Raw genomic sequence first — 19,924 nt, forward strand, 5'->3', positions numbered from 1 at the left:
ACTACATTGTGCATTATTAATTAAAAAAATACATTTATTTTTTCAATTAATACCTCAATAGAAACAACATTCTTTCAACTTTTTGATTCCGTTTGAGTATAAATTTGCCAATTTTGATGCAAATTGACCACTAGACCGGATTTTAGTTGTTCAATATTTTATTTTCTTCAGACAAATACAGTTGCATCGATCAGAATAGGTAGTAATCAGAAGAAGTAGTGGTCAAATGAGAATGGTGGGTGAAGAATTATGTTCCATTCTAATTCCTTTAGTTTATCTCTTGTGATTTTTCCATATAAGGTCTCGCATTATCATGTTGGAAAACAATTTATCTTCTAGTTTTTATTTTATTTTCTTAGTTTTAGTTGCCTTTGCTACCTGTTCTTTTGAAAGCCATTGTTTTTTTGCGGTTTTGGTTACTGTGCATCTCCCAGTTCTCGATTCCAGTTATAAGATGTTGGATGAATGGCGACTTCTATTCTAATTCAATATGGTTTTGCCACATCTGTACGCGCACAGACCAAATCGTGAGGTATACATACACTCTGTTTATGAATTTTTTAAATGTTCCTGCACGTTCGAGTATGATTATCCAAGTAAAATGTCATCGTCTACATTCACAATCCTTACCCTTCTACGTTGATTTTAAAAAAAATTTTCCATAATGAAATTTTTAAAACCACCTGTGGCACTGGCTAACACTTATCCCACTACCGTAAACATTATAAATATTTTTCCCTGCAGGTATTGCATTGCTTTTTTGTGATATTCATACAAAATGTAACTTCGCAAAAATTGTTTGTCAGGATTCATAAACTTAAAAAGAAAAAAATATATTATTATTTAAATACTGTCCTATAGATGTTTGCTAAACAATGAAATAAAAAATATGTGTTAGCAGCTCGACAGCTGAAACACAACTGATACCGGACAAAAATTTTCGTCCGGTACTCTTATTAATCATTGGGCACATAAAGGTGCCATAACATTTAAGCCTAATAATATGGTTATTTAGTATAATTTAAAGCTGCAAATCACTTCAATTTATTGAAACAATAATAAAAAATATAGCCCTCACATAGTAACAAATTTCGAAATGGCGCGCAAAAATATCTGCCGCGGTACAATTTATTAACGTAGAAAAAGAGTGTCGAATCGTTTGATCACTCCGTCTCCGATCGTGTGATTGTCTCTCGTCTTGATGTGACAAAATGTCAGATCGTTTATACTCTTGATTCGAGTCGTCTCTGGTGAATCACAGATACGGATGTTTGTGAGCCAATTGCATCACTTGTATATTTAACCAAACGCTTTGAAATTAATCTTAAAGGTTATCTTTTAAATCGTTAATGCAAAGGAGAGATTAGAATAGCGGATTTTAAGCATAATAGACGCATTATATAGTGCATCATTTGCGAACAAATGGGTATATTTTAGCTCTGAAAAAATCTAAGCAGTTTATAAGATACTTTTTTAGAGCTCTTTGAACATCTCAGGCTATAACAAACGCTTTTTTTATGATAAGAAGAAATAATATTTATACCCGGAAACCAAATTAAACGCACTACATTATATTAGTTTTAATTTAAGTTATGTTTTGTGTTATAGATTAGTACTTTAAAAACATTTTTCTTGTTCACGGCAGGATTCTACAGCACACCGTAAGCAAAAATGCAGCACAATAGGCGTTAGCCTAATGCGTTACAACGGGGTGAACATATCAGCAACTATTAAGTAAGTAGTGAGATACAATATGTAAATCAGTAACATATCGTAATTTAAATTTATTATAACGGTTAAAAAAATATGTTTGTATAGATTATGGTATCAGAAATAAGACATAACATCATACACACAATATGTATGTAACCATAATTATAGCTCGGGGCATATCAACATTTTTTGTAATCCCTATATCAAATATTATGACATGCGATTATTTCCTCGCGTGTTATAACAATCCTGATCCATATTATGACCAATTAGCAACTTCAACCGTGATAGCTATTACTAATTCAGAAATGTTCCCATTCCGCGTTGGTTTGAAAGCACAAAAACAAACATACACGCTTCACTCGGTAGTGTTATTCTTGCCTTTTCATACTTACAAAGGTACTACATTATACATTTAATACATCCGTATTTGAAAATAATTCCACGCGTAGGATTTCTCTCGTTTATCTTCTCATTATGTCTGCTTTTATCTTACAAAATCCTCGAATTAACTTTATTTTGGCAAGCGTTAAGTAATTCAATTAAAATATGATTTTATTCAACAAGATTATGACTATGTTATCTAAAACCTAATTGCATCCCACCTCTTCCTAACGACACGCACTTAGTATAAGTGGAAGTCACTTTTAAAATGATGTCACTCCATACAAGTAATTTCAATTTGGTGCTTTAATATAATATATTGAAATTGAAAGAACACCTTTAATTAAAACAAGTGTATCACACTTCATAAACACAACCCTCCCTAAAATATATTTTAAGAGCTCGAATCCAACTTTGTGGTATAAATTAATGAATATTTCAAGCGCTTCGTTTAACCACACATGTGTATAATGGTGTTCTCGATTATGTCGGGTAATGGGAATGAAGATGAGGCAGTTTTATGGCGCAAATAATCCATTAAGGTATGTTGAACGTTGAAGAAAAAATAACTATGTATCAATAAATAATATGTAAGGTATAAAGAAGGATTTACATAATATCGTAATAGATACATAATAGGCAAACATATAGGGTGAAAGATTATCGGACTGGAAATGATTTAAAGGGTCAGTTTGTGGTCTACAGATGCTTCCCAGTTCATTTCCTTCTGAACAGGGTGTTTATAAAATATGATTTCGATAATCATATAAATCATTTTATTTGTTAATTATTTATAAATTATTAATATCTTTGCAACAGTTTTGTAATGTGCAGTATTTTCCAAAAATACGATTCAATTCTTAGAAAGTAATGGAAATAGGGGAGGTGCAACCTTCCGGCCAATATGATAATTTACGGTAGAAACATACTATGTTGTTGTCTGTTACTTTTCTTAAAATCCCATTTTGAGTTGGCAATGCTGTGATTTAAGTGGCGTTTGTTTCGGTGCATTGCAAATGTATCCAAATCTCCAATTATCACGTGCGCTTTTATAACGTCGGCGTGACGAATTAACTTGTTCCGCAAGTAACACATACTCATTGAAATTGGTTTTATTACGCTTTTAACAATAAATAGCGACACTCAAAATTTCAATCTTCTTTGTCTACAATCCTAGACCGATTTTTTTTTATTAACATTATATAATGAATCTGATAAATATATTTATTTATTTATGAGCGTAATAAAAAAGAATTTAAATTGTAAATCTTCCGCTGCATTATGACAGGTATGATCCAATGCGTTACAATGGGGTCAATACAATTAACAACTACTAAGTAAGTAGTGAAACACCAGATTGAAATTAAAGTATATAAATGAAGGACATCTATTTAAATAATTATTGCTTATAAATAAAGCTTACAATCAATATATGTCACTATACAAAACCTAGTTTGATTATTATTATTATTTATGAAATTAAAAAAATCAAAGAAAACCGAATCTTTGATGCTCGATCGGTGTTTTAATTATATATTAATCACTTATTACAATCTCACAGATACGATGGAAATAAAAAAACACTATTAGTCTCTGACTTATATTTTATTTTTTATTAAATCTTCCGTTGTAATCTGTCAGGCGTAAGCCCAATGCGTTACAACGGGGTAAATCTGTAATAACTGAGTAAGTCAATCAAATATAATGAAAGTATTAACCACCAGACCGAAAGTCTGAGAATCGGTGATATTTATATTAATAAGAGTGCCGCTGCTGGGGCTCGAACCCGCAACTTCAGAGTTACTAGTCTGAGACGCTACGGACTATGCTATTCCGTCCTATAAATCATATCGTATACCGTGCTGCAAATTAATTAATTCACAAAAACACATTTGTTTTAATTTATATTTATATAGCAATAAACAAGTTATATAATATATACATAGCTGAAATATCTTTATATTAAAAAAAAACAAGTAGACATATAGGCGGGAAGTCTGGTGTCAAGATCAGATAGGGTTGAATGACTGCTGTCTATCTGGGTAGGCTGTCGTATAGGGCAATTAGGTCGGCTGGCAGGTAATAATTAACTAACTGACCAATCAGGTATGGTGGTTTGCGAGCTACCGTATGTAGAATTCTGAATGTTGAATGCTAAATCTTTAAAGAATTAAAACCAATAAATTAATTACATATTATTCTATTAAAAATAAATTTGCATAAATAAAATTATTGAAGACACATGTTACAAATTAATTATTGTGTCATTATCTATGAATTAAATATGAAGTAATTATGCAAATAAAGATGGTCGCAAGGCAGTACTTAATCAGAAAGTGGCTAGAGAAACCGTCGAATTATTTTTGGAGTATCCACAGCTTATCGTTGCCTGGCTTCCGCCACCACAGCGCCCCCCTGGAAGGCGGGCGCTAAAGTGGTGACCCAGCGACGTGACGTGGACACGAAAATCAAATTCGCGCCTCACCGTTTCCTAGGTTCCGCTACCAACAGCGCTCCACTGAAGGGTGGGCGCTAAAAAGTATTAAATGCTCATCTTAAAATTAATTTAATTATTAATTTAAATATTTTTTGTCCAAGATGCCCAGATATACGATCAGCAATTATATGTTCGTTGGCTCAAATCGCGAATCTTGGATTGCATATTAATGGTTCTATTTTTGTAAGCTAATTTCATCAGCGATTTTTAATATTTATGGGTTCATTAATTTAATAATAAAAATGTAAAAAATAAAATAAAAACGAATTTAATAAAATCACGAAACAACGCATTTAATAATATTAATTAAAATTAAAAAAAAAATAGTTGAATAATTAATATATTAATAAAAAATATATCAATTGTTGAATTACGTTTTAATATATACATTTAAAAATAGAATCATAGTAATATACAATATTGATAGCTACTTTTAGAATCAACGATTTTCTAAAAAGGTGCATGTTTGAGAATAATGAATCGAATAATACTTTGATCAGCCCTCTTATATTATATTAGAAGTCCATAGTATTATCGGTATGGATAGCTATCATATTTTTAAAACATAGTGTAATATCGAAAAGCAGACAAACTATGGAGCAATATGTGAGATGCGATGTCTGTCTGTACTTATTCTTTCGCTTATTTTCTCCTGAAAGATGAGTTGTATAATTTAATAAGTAATACATGAAAGACTTGGGTTAAAATCCTATATTTTGAATCGTGTCTAGCAGATAGAAATTAGTGATTATTATTTGATTATATTTTTGATCGATCGTTTTTTTATATTTTAGTTATAGTAAATATAAGTGCGAAATTTACAGTATGATGTCAGTCTGATGTTTCACTATTAAGTGTTGATTATATTTATCTCATTGTAATGCCGACACTACACTCTCTGTAAGTTGGCCAAGGTTGGCCAAGGATTGAGAATGTAGTGGGTTACTTCGGTCGAGTTCGGTTTTGCCGATAACGGGAGGTAAAGAGGGGGTAATTCAGTCGACTTGGCCAGTTTCGAGCGCTTCCGAACATTGTCAAAGGGATCGAAGTCGGAGCTGCTCTTTCGAGCGCAAGCGGTGAGATACTTCCCCTTTTGCTCTCTCGCGTGTTAAGTGACGTGAGTGAAAGAGATAATGATTTCGTGTTTTGCAAACTGAGATGGAACGAGTATCTCGGTTCAATTACAGTATGCGCGTAAGCGTCCTATGGTCAACACGCATGTCGAACGCTGCATCGTGGTCACGTGGTCAAGTTATAATACCACATGCTTATCGGGGACTTCAACAGACTCTGACTGGATTAATTATATTTTTGATAGTATATTCTTCTAACATAAATCGTTATTATATTTTTTTTCATATAAAATTAAATAATTAAAAAATTGATTTTGTTAAAAAAAATCGTTTCGAATATCCTTATGTATTTCCCTAGATCGGTTTATATAAATGTCACACCATAACGAATTCTTTTTAGAATCGATGGCGACAAATTCTAGGTTAGTCACAGATGTGGTGTTCGTATTCTGAAGTATCATTTTTATGCCTTGTGGCATTTTGCAAAAGCCGACAAAGATTTTGCGTAAATTGAATATTGCCACACAAACTTTTATATTTATCAGTAGCGTAATTTTAATAATATGACAATTTAAAAATTGCGATTATTTGGCACATTTTTCGATCGCGCGCAAATATGCCAGCTCTACGTGAGAGAAGCCGCCGTCCGGACGGCATATGAAATCCGACGTTGTCCGACTTCAGTTATAACTTCGGTTCGGACAGCTTCCAGAGAGTGTAGTGCAGGCATAACGCTTTGCAATATTACAACGGATGATTTACAATAAATAAATAATTTTTGCACATTTATTCACACACAAAAATAAAAATATTTTTATTTTCATAATCTGCAGTGGTCCATAAGTATTTAAATATTTTTAGAAAATAATATTTAAATTAAAAAAATAAAAATATTAAATATTTTTTTTGCATGAAACTATTTTTCATATGGTCTATAAATAGCTAATATCTACAGAACATATATTTTCATAAAAAAAGTTTTTGTAACATAGACCAAATAACGTATGAATAAACATGTCTAAAATATTCTTATCACGCTGAAATGATTCGGGTTTACGCCTGTCATGTTACAATGGTATACTTAGAACAACAATATATACTGCTTTCTTTTTGACATAATCCAAGATTGAGACATAATGTGACAATATTTTTTCAGTCGATTGATTACTAATATTTCATGACGTATATTGATAGAGATATTCGCACAGTGGCTGCCTACGCTTATTACGTGTTTTTATTATCCATCACTTTAAGTAAATTAAAACACGCCCCTGTCTGTCGTCGCGTTGGCTTGGTAGCTATAGAAATAATTAAATACTCCATTCGCGACAATTAGTCAATGGTGGTGGGGTGAATTTTCAATATAGCCTCTGTTGCTATCGGCTCTGAAGTCTTACATATTCATGAGTCGAATACGGGCCAAGTCTTTAGTGAAATATGGCCTTTACATGCTCGCGGCAGAGCCTAGGACATTGTGTTTATCCAGTGACTCGGGAAAGCCCCTAACCACGCAAATTGAAGACAGCCTGGTGCTAAAATATGGTAGCCTAATATTTTTTGCTATTCTTTATAATAAATCAAATATGTAACTTATTCCATAGTATGCTAACTGTTACTTTCATCTATATTAAGATGTATTTTTAATGTTTAACTACTAATTTAAATTCAGTTTTATCATAAAGTTTATAAACTCGGGTGTAGCGTAGCCTTCAATTGTCGCACTTAATCCACGAGTGCTTTTAAGACGACGATGTAAATGGGAAAACAACATAGTACACGAGTAACAAAAGACCTTTTATACAATTAAAGGATAGCAGATTATAATATATGAAAAAGAGTAGTAAGCATGAATAATAAAATTTCTTTAATGGCTGAAACGCAAATTTTCTTATATTATGCTATACTTTTTGTTATGTATATATATATTATACAATACATACTTAGGTGTAAATTGACTAACAGAATTATGTAATAATGCTTCTTTGTTCCCACTATTCCGATACATTTGCTATGAAAAACTAGCATCTTCAAATATAGAATTATCTCAACCAGACGTGTCACTAAAAGCATCACAGCAAAATGTGTTATATTATTTTTTGTCCGAACTTGTAAAGAACATCTAAAAGATTATTAATTTATTTATTAAAAATCTTTTGTTGAAAAATAACAGGCAATAAACTCAATGCGTTACAAGGTAAACACAATCAACAACTACTAAATGAGTAGTGAAACACCAGATTAAATCAGTGACATCTATTTTATTTATTATCAACTAATAATACAGCTAACTCGATTTTATTTTAATTTTTCATAACCATATTCATATGTGAGATTAGGAAAATTTAGGAAAACCTAATCTGTAATGATCGATTGGAAATATATTTAAATAATAATTATTAATTCTGATCTCCCATACAAAATATAAATTGAAAAGTGCTAGAATTTATATAGGACTAGAATCCAGGTATAGCAAAAAAAAAATTCGTTATATTGAATGTAAGGAAGATGATATATTTTTATTTTGTTTTTAATTACCATATTACTACAGTTTTAAAATAATCTCTAACAAGATCGACAGATTTTTAAGGATAATAAACACAATAATTTGTTGAAAATTTTTTATAAAAAAAGTTTGAGGGTCAGCGAAACACCTTAAATGTCGCTTGTGAACATATGAACTAAATGCAAGCTGTAACGTCATTCTTAAATTCGGATCAAAATATTTCGTTATACTGAGAGCAGTCTTCGTTACAATGAAAATATTTTGTATGAAAGTTTTACGGGGACAAATTGAAAATTCGTTATACTGGGAATTTAATTGTATTAGTTACATTTTGTTATCACTTATAATATGTTATTTATGAGCATTAATAAATTATTTTAATACCTAGCTCTATTTTATCTAATCATCACGATTTGTAAAACATAATCTGTAAAGATCAATTAAAATTATTATAGTTCCGATCTCCTAGACATGATATAAAATAATAAAATAAACACCATGATAATAGAAATGCCGTAACATTAGAAAAAAAAATTATTCATTAATTATTAAATATCTAAAATGCAAGAAAAGCAACACTTTGGCCAAATTAAATATTATACAATAAAGCAGTCGTTCTAAAACCATTACCACAACATAAAAAAAATTTAAATGTCCATCTGAAAAGTATCGCTGTCAACAACAGATGTACCGATGGCCGAGCTAAACAATTACGCTATTGGTCCTAAATTTACATTATCTCCCATTCATCAATTGCGTGATTGAATATTTAAAGTCGGTTGCTCTTCTTAGTAAATAATATATGACTGCCTAAGTAAGTTAAATACAATGGTTGACGGAAATATATACATACAAAAATTTACTTGATACAGCAAGGATTAAATGTAAATTTGCCTTTCAAATCAGGGCCAGTTTTTTAACTCAAATTTTTACTCGTACATTATTAACTTTTGTAATTTAAATTCTGATTGTTCAACACTTTGGGGCATGCCACAACAACGGATTAAAAACCCAATCAGAAATATTCATTAAAAAAAATTGCACTCTATCATCACGCTATTCCGCTAGAATATATTTCAGAATCTGTTTTTTTTTTGCATAAAACAATTTGTATACTTGAGCAACACAAGTAGACGTTTTTTTCTCTTAATATATTCATTTATGCGCCTTTATTTAATTTAGATAAAAATACTTTTACGCATTCGAAAAACATTTATTGGCTGTAACTATTTTGACCGAAATTTACAGAATTTGAACTTATTTGAACGAAACAAAAGATTGGAAAGGCCAACGCTTTATTATTGTTTTATGCATATCTCAAAAACAGGTGTGCGTTGCAAAGTTTTGTGAGGTTCTGTTACGTTTTTGTATTTGTTTTAAGACGCATAGATTTTATTTTGATCAGTGTAATAATTACGGTTAATTTATTTTTAGTTATTTAATTTATATGCAAATCTGCACAAAACTAACGCCGATACAAATCCTATCTTTATGTGTGTCAAATTTGTTCCAAAAATTATTTGCTATTGTATATATAATACAATCCTCAAAACAGGGCTAGAAAGCCGATCACCCGGCCGTTATAATCTGGGTGCCCACCCGAAGGGTTGGACTCCTAGGGCCTTATTATGGTAAAGATAACGCGTAGTTAAACTTCTCTTCAACCCCCTTTTAATTCTTTATTTAGCCATAATTTATCTTTAAAGATTTCAAAAGAGCAGTAAAATCCACTTTGGGTATCTGTGATTTAAATCATCATTATGGTTAATGGAGTTTTCTTAAGTACTTTTTAAAATGTGTTATTATTCGGCTCATTGCATTCTGAGCTATTATAAAAAATAATATGTTGGTTTTTCTCTGTTTTTTTCGTCTGTATTACCTTAAAATAACTTATGGTCAAGATTACAAAGCTTAAGAGTAAATAAGTTATAATGCTTAAGGAAATTAGGAAAAATAAAGATATTCATATTATATTCATATTTCACTTGAGCTTTATCTGCTATTTTTTTAATGGATGCTAAAATTGTTATATCCATAAGCTCAATTTTTAAATTTTAAAACTAGCACAAGAAATAAATTAAAAGAGCTAAGAATTTTTTCACATAAGTTTTTACTTGATATGGTTTTGTCAATAACTTGTTACGATCAATGATTGCTAACCACTGAAGTTATTGTAAATTCACTAATATAGTTTATTATATTATATATTCATAAAGAAATGCTCTGGAAGCAAATCGATATTTCATCTACTTTAAATACATAAACACGCTGAATTGAGGAAATTAAAAATTAATATTAACTTCAGAAAAATTCAATCAAAACAAAATTACTACTGGTAAAAAATAAACCGAGCCGAGATTAAATCGCCAAAAGAAAATGAAATTATATTTTCAATTATTCACAGAAACCATTCATTAGGCTTACAAAATTCAGGATGTAAAATCTAACATGGCTTCAAGGTAGCAACACCTACCTTAAAGCCATGGCTCACTGTAAAATAAATGTGTATGTTGGGATTGTGAAGGGATTATGCATTACGAAACTCATAAATCTGGCTTAATAAGAACAGCAAGTTTATATTGTGATACACGAGAAAGTAAAATAAAAAATAGTTCTACAACACAATAATGTCGTTAAATTGACTGAAGATAAAATTAAGAAACTCGTCCACTTTATTCTCCAGACCTTGCTCCTTCTGACTATCATTTATTTCGATCTATGCAACACAAAAAATGCAAATTATATTTTTTATTAGCTGTCGGTACCACACTGTCGTGAGGTACCGTAGCTATTATTTTGAATATATTTTTTCATTATAAACCGATTTTAAATTTGGGATAACCTAAAATTACATATAAATAAAACGAAGTAGTTATTGTAGATTTGAGTATTTTATATTTTCAAAAAAATAACAACAGATTCAATACAAAAATTGAAAAATACACAATACAACCATACATTCGCATTGATTAATTATAAATTAAACATAATTTGTATTTTATCACAAAGTTGGAATTCAACATGCTATAGAAAAAGATACAGTTTTGATAAATAACTCCATAGAATTCGGATTTTGAAATTGAAAATACAATATTTAAAATGCATATAGAAAATAACTTGGTTTTAGTATATAAATTTTAAGCTAAAAAGATTTGTAAAAATTGATTTATTGGCACTGATACATAAACAACGGCGAGATACACTCAACAAATTAAATAAATATACCTAAACATATTAACATCAACAATAACAATTATCAGGTATACGAAGATTTTTGGTCTATTGTAACGGAATGATTCACTTCAGATATAATTTTAACAAATTAATTAATGATAATTATCTTAATCGAATAATTGCACAAGACTTATGAAATTATACAATATGAATATTTTTTTCACATTCACACAAATTGATAAAAATTCAAAAACACACAAAAGAGCTTTAAAATATTTTTAGTAAACGATTAATATTTTTTAATTGCCTTATAAAAAAAACACGACATATAGATCTTGTGCATTTAATGTATAATAACAATAATTATCGATAATAAATAATATAATCTTAATCGATAACATGCACGTTTTAATTTAATGTATAATATATATAAATAGAAAAAATCTTGGCATCGACCTGTGCATATATTTTTTGTACATTTTTTAGTTAAAAAGTCGCTCTTTATCACAAAATTCTCATAGCCGCCCCATCGTCGATTCGATAATAAAACTTCGTAAAAAAGTCTACTTAAGTAAAGACTTCTAGCAATAGATTCAGTAAAAAAGGCTTTGTGCATATCAGCTAGAGTGAGAAAATATAAAAACTTTATTCTTAAGCTATACGTCGTTTATTTGTATATAAGTATATGTTTAATAATATACATTTAGATGCGCCACTATACGCCTAAGTGCTAAAGCGCATTTTTATTCTTCAAACCCAACTTGAGCACTTTCTTGAAAATATGGCAAAACTAGCGACGTGTGATAGAAAAGTTCGTAGACTACAGAAATCACTCTAGAATAATAAGTACATATATTTAATGATATGTAGGTATGTACTGAAATGAAACGTGTTATCTATATGATATATTATATGAATTACTTTCACTTACAGGTGTGCCACAATGATATCAACTGGGAGCGTCACTATACATATAAAAATAATGATAAATTAAGTGCCTGAATATTTCTTTTAAGTTGATGATGACATTTTTTACCGTCTACGAACTTTTTTGTCGTACCATGTGCAAGAAAATTTTCCCCGGTAACCGAATAGCGGTCGTAAATCACGGAAAACATAGGAAGCAAACGCCCGAGTTCATCTCGGGCAGAGATATGGACCACACGGGGTGGTTTTATGGATCGGCTCGCATCTGGGGAGCAGCATCTACATATTATGTATGTATATTTAATAACAGGGTTGAAAATTAACATCGACGCGACTCAGCGAGCGAACAACGAAATTTTGGAAAGCATACTATATATACTATACAATAATATAGTAATAATAAACCGCGTAGGCATAATTTATCACCATAGATGTTTTTTTCATAAACCATCATAATATTATCCGCCTTAACCCTTTGTTTGATTTATTTTATTATTTTGAAAACATTTCCCGGACTTGTTTTGTTAAATTTATGCGAAGGTGAGTCAAATGAAACCTATAAAATCGTTGTGCTTTGTCCTAAAAGTATAACAATCGAAATTACAAATAATATAACTGGAACTGAATTTTCCATTGCCCATAAACAAAATATTAAGAAAATATTACATACATATTGTAATGTTTGAACTAAGTGCGAAAATCGTGTAAAGAAAGCTTTCTCGAGCACTGAGGTCCTGACCGCAAGGTATAGAACGAGGGACGCGATCGCGGCTCGTTAGCGCATGTCAGCAATACACGCTACGCTACACTGCTAATGCAATGAATTGTATTCACACTGCCACTTACTATGAGTCAAGAAAAATTGATTTAGAAATAATTTATATATTGAAAATTATTATTAAATTAATATGGATATGCTTCGGGAGGATGTTGCTAATATACAAGTAAAACCAATACTTTTAAATAAAAGTTAAAATCGCATGATTTTTTTTATATTTTGTTTATGTAAAAATCTGGTCGCAAACTAACTTTAGGAATATGGTTTATTATTTTATTTAATCGGTCACTAAAATATAAAAATTCAAATTCATAAAAATAAATTTGTTAGCTCATGTAAGGGGAGCGTTCTCGAGCTTAGACGTTCTAGCCGCAGCGGATCAGAATATGGTATGCAATCGTGACTCGTTAAAGCATCTACATTCTGTTTGCTTAATTTGCAATTTATTCGAAAAAATAAAATAAAGATGCTAGAGCTTCGCCATAAACACAAAAAAATGTTAAGAATTATGCACCAAACCACAAAATATGTTATATATCTGAAGTATCGTTGTGTGTAGTGGAGCGATTTTGAGCGTTGACATCCTGTCCGCAACAAGTAAGAATATGGGACGCAATAGCGACTTATTAGAGCTCTCTACACCCGAAGCTAAAATATTCATTAAAACCATTCCTCAGCTACAAAACACGAGACATTTTCAATGAAGCCATATTCGAGAACAATTTTTTAGATAAATTGGTAAAGTGACACGCGCTCCTCATAATGAAGTCGAGCATCTTGCGTCACATCACTCATAATCGATACACTTCTAGATGGGGAGTTCTAGAAGTGTTGCAATGTGATACTTTGTTTTTGATCGACAGAAGTCTTTTTGTATAAATATATATAATACTTTAAATTCAACACATAAAAACACATTCTGATTATAAGAGAACGCTACGACTATCATATCGTACAAAACGTGTATCGCAAAAATTGTTAAAGTGACACGCGCTCCGCATAATAAAGCCGAGCATCATCAACTTTATCAATGCATTATTGCTAGATTTTTTATTAAAAAAACTTTCGCTTAAACTATAAATATATTACGGCAAAGAGATATTAAAAACAAAACAATGCTATACTTGGCGTTGCTGAAAATCGTATTTGTGATAATACTATAAAACACTTGAAGATTATCAGAGTTTTCATTCATTAAAAATGGCAGAGTTCTCAAATTGACCTCCGCTACACTGCAGAACATGCTATTTGATGAATTGTTAAAGTGACACGCGCTCCGCATAACGAAACCGAGCATCTTCAACGCCTTATCGAAAATTTTAAAGGTGTTTATACTACAAAGTAAACTGTAAAGGAATTCCGCCAGTTTTTTAATAAAATATAAATTGCGTACAAGTCAAATAAAATTGAATATTGAAGAGTATCTGACATTTTTTTAGGCTTAGATATTGGTAGCAGTATTAAGAAGAGCAAGGAAGAAGCTTACAATACTGTCCAAGACACCAAAGAAAGATTTATGAGCATTTAGTCAAGTGCTTTTTGAAAATCATTGATAAAACAAATAGTAGAGGACGCAAATTGTATCCCTGCGGTACCATAGCTCAGCAAGAAGAAGTTCATGACAAACTTAAAATCGATAAGTCGGTATGGACAACATCTAAGTGGCTTTGTCGGAGACTTTGAGAGACATTTGGACTGTGTTTGCATTTGATAGTGCTTAAATGGATATATTTGTGAAGAGTTCAATTAAATTACTTCTAAAATAAATGCTGAAAAGGCGAGTTTCTAAAGTTTTCGATACACGATTGACCTTCAGTGGCGTAGCTGAAGCGGTTCTTAACTCCCCCCTCCTTCTCATACAATTAATACAAAATAATACAAAAATCTGACATTCCAAAAATAATTTAATTAATCCATGTTTTTAATATGCCAAAAATTTTACCCCCTTCACGAAATATGCAAAAGGTAATGGTTATCAGGTATTTTATTATTTTAACACGCGCAATTTTTGGGTCGGCATATCATTTATTAAACTGTTGTTTATTGTTTTTACATATTCAACTTGGCTATTCATGGATGTATATTTTTTAGCGCATTAAATTTAAAAAACGGTCCTTCCATCGCGAAAATGACACCCCCAAGCATGTGCCGCCGGGGGTGGTCCGTCTCCTTTAGCTACGCCACTGTAACATATATATATATATATATATATATATATATATATATATATATATATATATATATATATATATATATATATATATATATATATATATATATATATATATATATATATATATATATATATATATATATATATATATATATATATATATATATATATATATATATATATATATATATATATATATATATATATATATATATATATATATATATATATATATATATATATATATATATATATATATATATAAATAATATAAAAATATTCATTGTCACTTTATGATATTTCATTTGACTCACCCTCAAGGGATAACTTTACAATTATATACTTATTTTGTATTATTCTATATATTTTTTATAGCGTTTTATGGTTACAAACAATTTGGACTAGATCAAGTAATGATCAAAAATGATCTAAGAAATTGAATATATATTTAAATTTAACCCTTAGTGTATATTTTCGATGAATTACAGATAAGTTATTAATTTAGGTATAATTTATTTATGCATCTTGTTTTTATTATGATGGTTTATTGGTTAATTTCAGTGCTGATTATAGATATTATATATAAATGCTATAAACCATAAGTAGAATATTTTTAAATAATTTTTATCACAATAAATATTGTATATAAATATAAAATAAGGCAAGAGTAGAATAATACAATACTTATAATTATAAACACATTCACATACACACACTTATGAAAAAGCTATGAATTAATAAAACCATTTATGATGATTGAAGATCATCAATTCGCACAGTCACAGCCAAGTTTAAACATAATGATAAAAGATACGTCTGTTTCAAGCCTAAAGCTTGTAGGAATGGAATGATTTTTTTATTAATCAGCACTGATTTCGCAAATATTAAATAAGACAAGACCCGATAATGGCACAGTCTCACCAATCATAAAAATTCTTCGCGAATTATATCGATTATTAGATTTACGCTAATATATTTTCAGTCGATCCAAAAATTACAATTATATACACAACAATAATTGAGCTAGATGCTATTTTTCATCGATTGAAAATTAATCATTAATCATAAATATATAAGGCATTCGAAGCTATATGTAAAAATGCGCGTGTCGCATAAGATTACATTATTTTTAATTTATATTTTTTTGGTTCTCATTGATTTTGACTTGTCATCATTTTTTAAACGTCCCATAAGCAATTTAGCGTCCATCGTCACAATCATTAATACCCACCCTGCAACTCATGATTTGGAAAAGTTCTAGGGTTCTACGTATAATTTGTATATGTATAATATAACACAAATGATATCCGTACATAGTATAAAGAGCTTACGTGCTAAGTAGATTGTATAATAATTATGAACTAGTAAAAAGATCAACACCAAACATTCAAAATCATAAATATATGTTATATACACGTGCACGAATTACAAATGTTTGACCATAAAAAAGCTAAAAACACCGATTCAATAAAAGTGAAATAAAGAGATTACATTCTGGACATTATTATGTGCCTCCCGTTGCTTATTAACTCTCTGGTGTCGGAGGGAGTCACTGGACTCATGCTGGTAGCGTTGGAGTAGTTCGAGTAAGTTTCTTTGTTGAAGTAGTCCATCTTCCTGTTGTCTTCTTCTCCCTTCTCGGACGCTGAATAGTCTTCTTCGATGATTTGATCCAAGTGATGCTCTCTATTAGCGTCTCCGTTGATAGCTACAGGATTCAAGAAGCCGTGATGAACTGGCGCTGTGAGATCGTTCGGCGATCTGGGTGTCTTCGGAGGACTTTCATAATCGCATCCGCTCAAGTTACGTTCTTCGTCTTCCTTTTGCTGTTTCTTCTCTCTTTTAGTGTGCTTGGTGATCATGCCTCCGGTCTCAACGTCTCTCTCCAATCTGTGTCCGGATCTAGAGCGCGTAAGTTGGCTCTGCACGTATTTCTCAAGATCTTGATCTTCCTTTTTGGAGATGTACTTGTTGAGTATGATCAAGAAAAGTCCGATGCCCATGGCGAAGACTCCGGTGCAGACGAGTTCGTTCCACCAGCCTACCGTTCCTAGCGAGCTCCAAGACGTGACTTGATCGGGCAGAAGACCCGAGCCGATGAGGAAGAAACCGAGGACTAAGAACACGACTCCGATGTGAAGCATACCGATGGATGTAACCTTGGTGTCCAGTATGTCCGGGTGGGCGGTGCGACGGGTGTTTCTGAGCCTGCCATGTCCGGCCCTGTCCAGGGACGCTTGGCTGCCTCTGGGCGAGGTGAGACCAGACTCGCTGCTGTGGGTGGAGAACCTCCTCTCCCTGGCCTTCTTCTGCTCTTCGCGCCGCTTCCTCTGCCGCCTGATGGCCAGCGCCGATTGCAGCCCGGCCACGTGCATCTGCAACATGACACGACCAGCTCATTGTCTGTTGCCTTGTGTCTGCACCGTCACCACCGCCTGCCATCATCCCGGACATACCAGATTATTCTCACCAGTTTCACGCGCACTGCTAATCGTATACTGTAGACTCGAGTAACACAAACGAAAACAAAGATCCGTCTCGGTTAGTGTTTCCCCGCGTTCTGGGATAATGACTCCTACGGTGGTGAAGGTCGGACAAGACGAAACATCATCGATCGATTAGAAAATAAATACAATTATCTTCTAATCAATCCATATTATAAAAATGCAAAACGAAGCACGCGCTCGATTGAGTGTTTTCCGATAAAAATATCATACATACATGAAAAGATGACTCATGAATAGCAATATCGAATTTGTTGCAATGCAGATTACAGTGGTGCAGATTTAGCGAGTTAATAAAACAGTAAATGAAAGCATTGTCTTCATTCAAAGAACGTTAGCAAGAATTTTGGTACGATTCCAAGATGAGATGCGTCGCATGCCAAAGTTATGGAAATTGAATAGATATAATATAAGTATGCAAATATGTAGCATTGTTTTGTAACTTTTGATACTGTGAATAAGATATATTTTATGTTCATTGAGAAGTAGAAATTTATGTTCGAATAGAGCTGTCAACACATTTCCTATTCAAAATGTTGACACTACAAATTATTTGTCACAATAATATCGGTATTACCGAGAGAAAAACAGCCAATACCGGTATTGACATTATTATTTTTATTTTACTTAATTTTTAATGAAAATAATAGTAAAATAAATTTTTTTCAAAAATTTTATTTTAAGTGAATTTTTTATATATTATTTTCGTGCAAATAAAAACCGGCAGCCAAAAATGTTATTTCAGAATCTACAATTGTAGGACGAATTGTTTTTAAATCTTTCGAAAGAATGAGATCTGGATCTCGAATAGCTCCATTTAGTTTATTAAAATACATTTTTGAATGAGCTTGTAAACACGTTATAAAACAGAAATGATGTTGTGCATTAGATGGTCTTGATATTCACTATCCATTTTACTTACAAATTATTTAAATAGACGATGAAATTTGTATTTTAAAAATTTTAATATGCCATTGACAACATCAGCGTGTAAAGTATTTTTAGAAGTACCTGAATGTAAGGAAGATTATTTTTATTGGTAAAATATTGGAAAAATAATAGAAAATTCATTTAAAGATCTGTAACTCTATATGATAGTATAATGTTTATTTATTAAAAAGTTGTGGGCTTAAATCTCATATAAATTCACGATTCCTAGAATAGTAGTAAAAATAAAAACATCAGTTTTAAAGCAACTAATTGTTAAATAATAAATTGAAGTTATTTACTTTTTAATAAAATAATTTATTTAATATTATATCCGAAATATTTTCATTTTTCCATTAAAGAAAGAGATTCTGATCTACTGACTGTGACTTCTGAATGAAATATAGCATACTAAAATTTCTTATTTCTTAGATTAATATTAATAAAGATTTTGTAAGTAAAATGGATAATGAATATCTATATCATCTACTGCACAATAAAATGGCTTTTAAAAGTTCTGGTTTTAAATGAATTTGCTTCTTTACTTCCCAAATATTTTTGCGAAAGAGAAAAAAAAATTGTTACAGATTATCAATATGTGTTTATAAATAAATTGCTTTAAATTTAAATCTAGAATTGGGTTTTATTTGATACCTAAAATACAAGATCTTAAAAATTTCACGTTAGTGTATCATGAAGTTTTCGAAAAAAATAGTTAATTTATAATTTTTATTTTGAGAATTTTTTTATTACATAAAATACGAGATTTAAAAAATTTCACGTTTTAATTAGTGTTTCATGAATTTTTCGAAAAAAATAGTTAATTAAAATTTTTTATTTTGCTATAGCCTTCATCGTTAAAAATTAAATTTTTACGAATATTTGTAAACGCTTAAGAACAGACGGGTCCGTGCTAGATGTTTAAAAATTTTCATACTTCCTTGGAAACTTTTAGTAGAAGTTGGAAGTATAATATTTAATGTCAAAATATTGTTTTCGATTTTATCCATTATTAACTATTCCAATCGGCCTTATTTTTTTGTGATTTAAGAACTACGTTAATAATCAGATAAGAAAAAACTACTCTGCGTGGGAATCGACAGATTACAAAAATTCACGGAGGCTTTGGTTACGCCATAAAATTTTCCTGTTGACTAACTTAAATACGGGAGCCCGAAATTTACTTTTAAAAATCAAAAAGACGATTGTGTACAAAAAATTTTTATCCCATTTACTTCTTTACTTTCATTACACTGTTGAAATTCCTTTAT

The 19,924-nt window shown here is 30.8% G+C and overlaps 1 protein-coding gene across 2 annotated transcripts in view; it reads right to left on the bottom strand.

Annotated features, from left to right (window-relative positions):
• Window positions 1-19,924, bottom strand: part of LOC148227023 (uncharacterized) — a 74,816-nt gene that overhangs the window by 33,734 nt on the left and 21,158 nt on the right. Inside the window, exon 3 of one of the 2 annotated variants that reach the window (XM_088202791.1) lies at window positions 16,349-17,597. The exons of the other annotated variant lie outside the window; for it this stretch is intronic. Within the exon in view, the coding sequence (XP_088058917.1) occupies window positions 16,710-17,597 (888 nt within the window). The 3' untranslated portion in view covers window positions 16,349-16,709. Of the gene's footprint in view, window positions 1-16,348; window positions 17,598-19,924 lie in introns of those variants that run through there. 2 annotated transcript variants of the gene reach the window in all.

The sequence above is a fragment of the Plectrocnemia conspersa genome, unplaced genomic scaffold, assembly GCF_051122295.1.
Source record: "Plectrocnemia conspersa isolate PC_06_02 unplaced genomic scaffold, ASM5112229v1 ptg000013l, whole genome shotgun sequence".
Classification (NCBI taxonomy): domain Eukaryota; kingdom Metazoa; phylum Arthropoda; class Insecta; order Trichoptera; family Polycentropodidae; genus Plectrocnemia; species Plectrocnemia conspersa.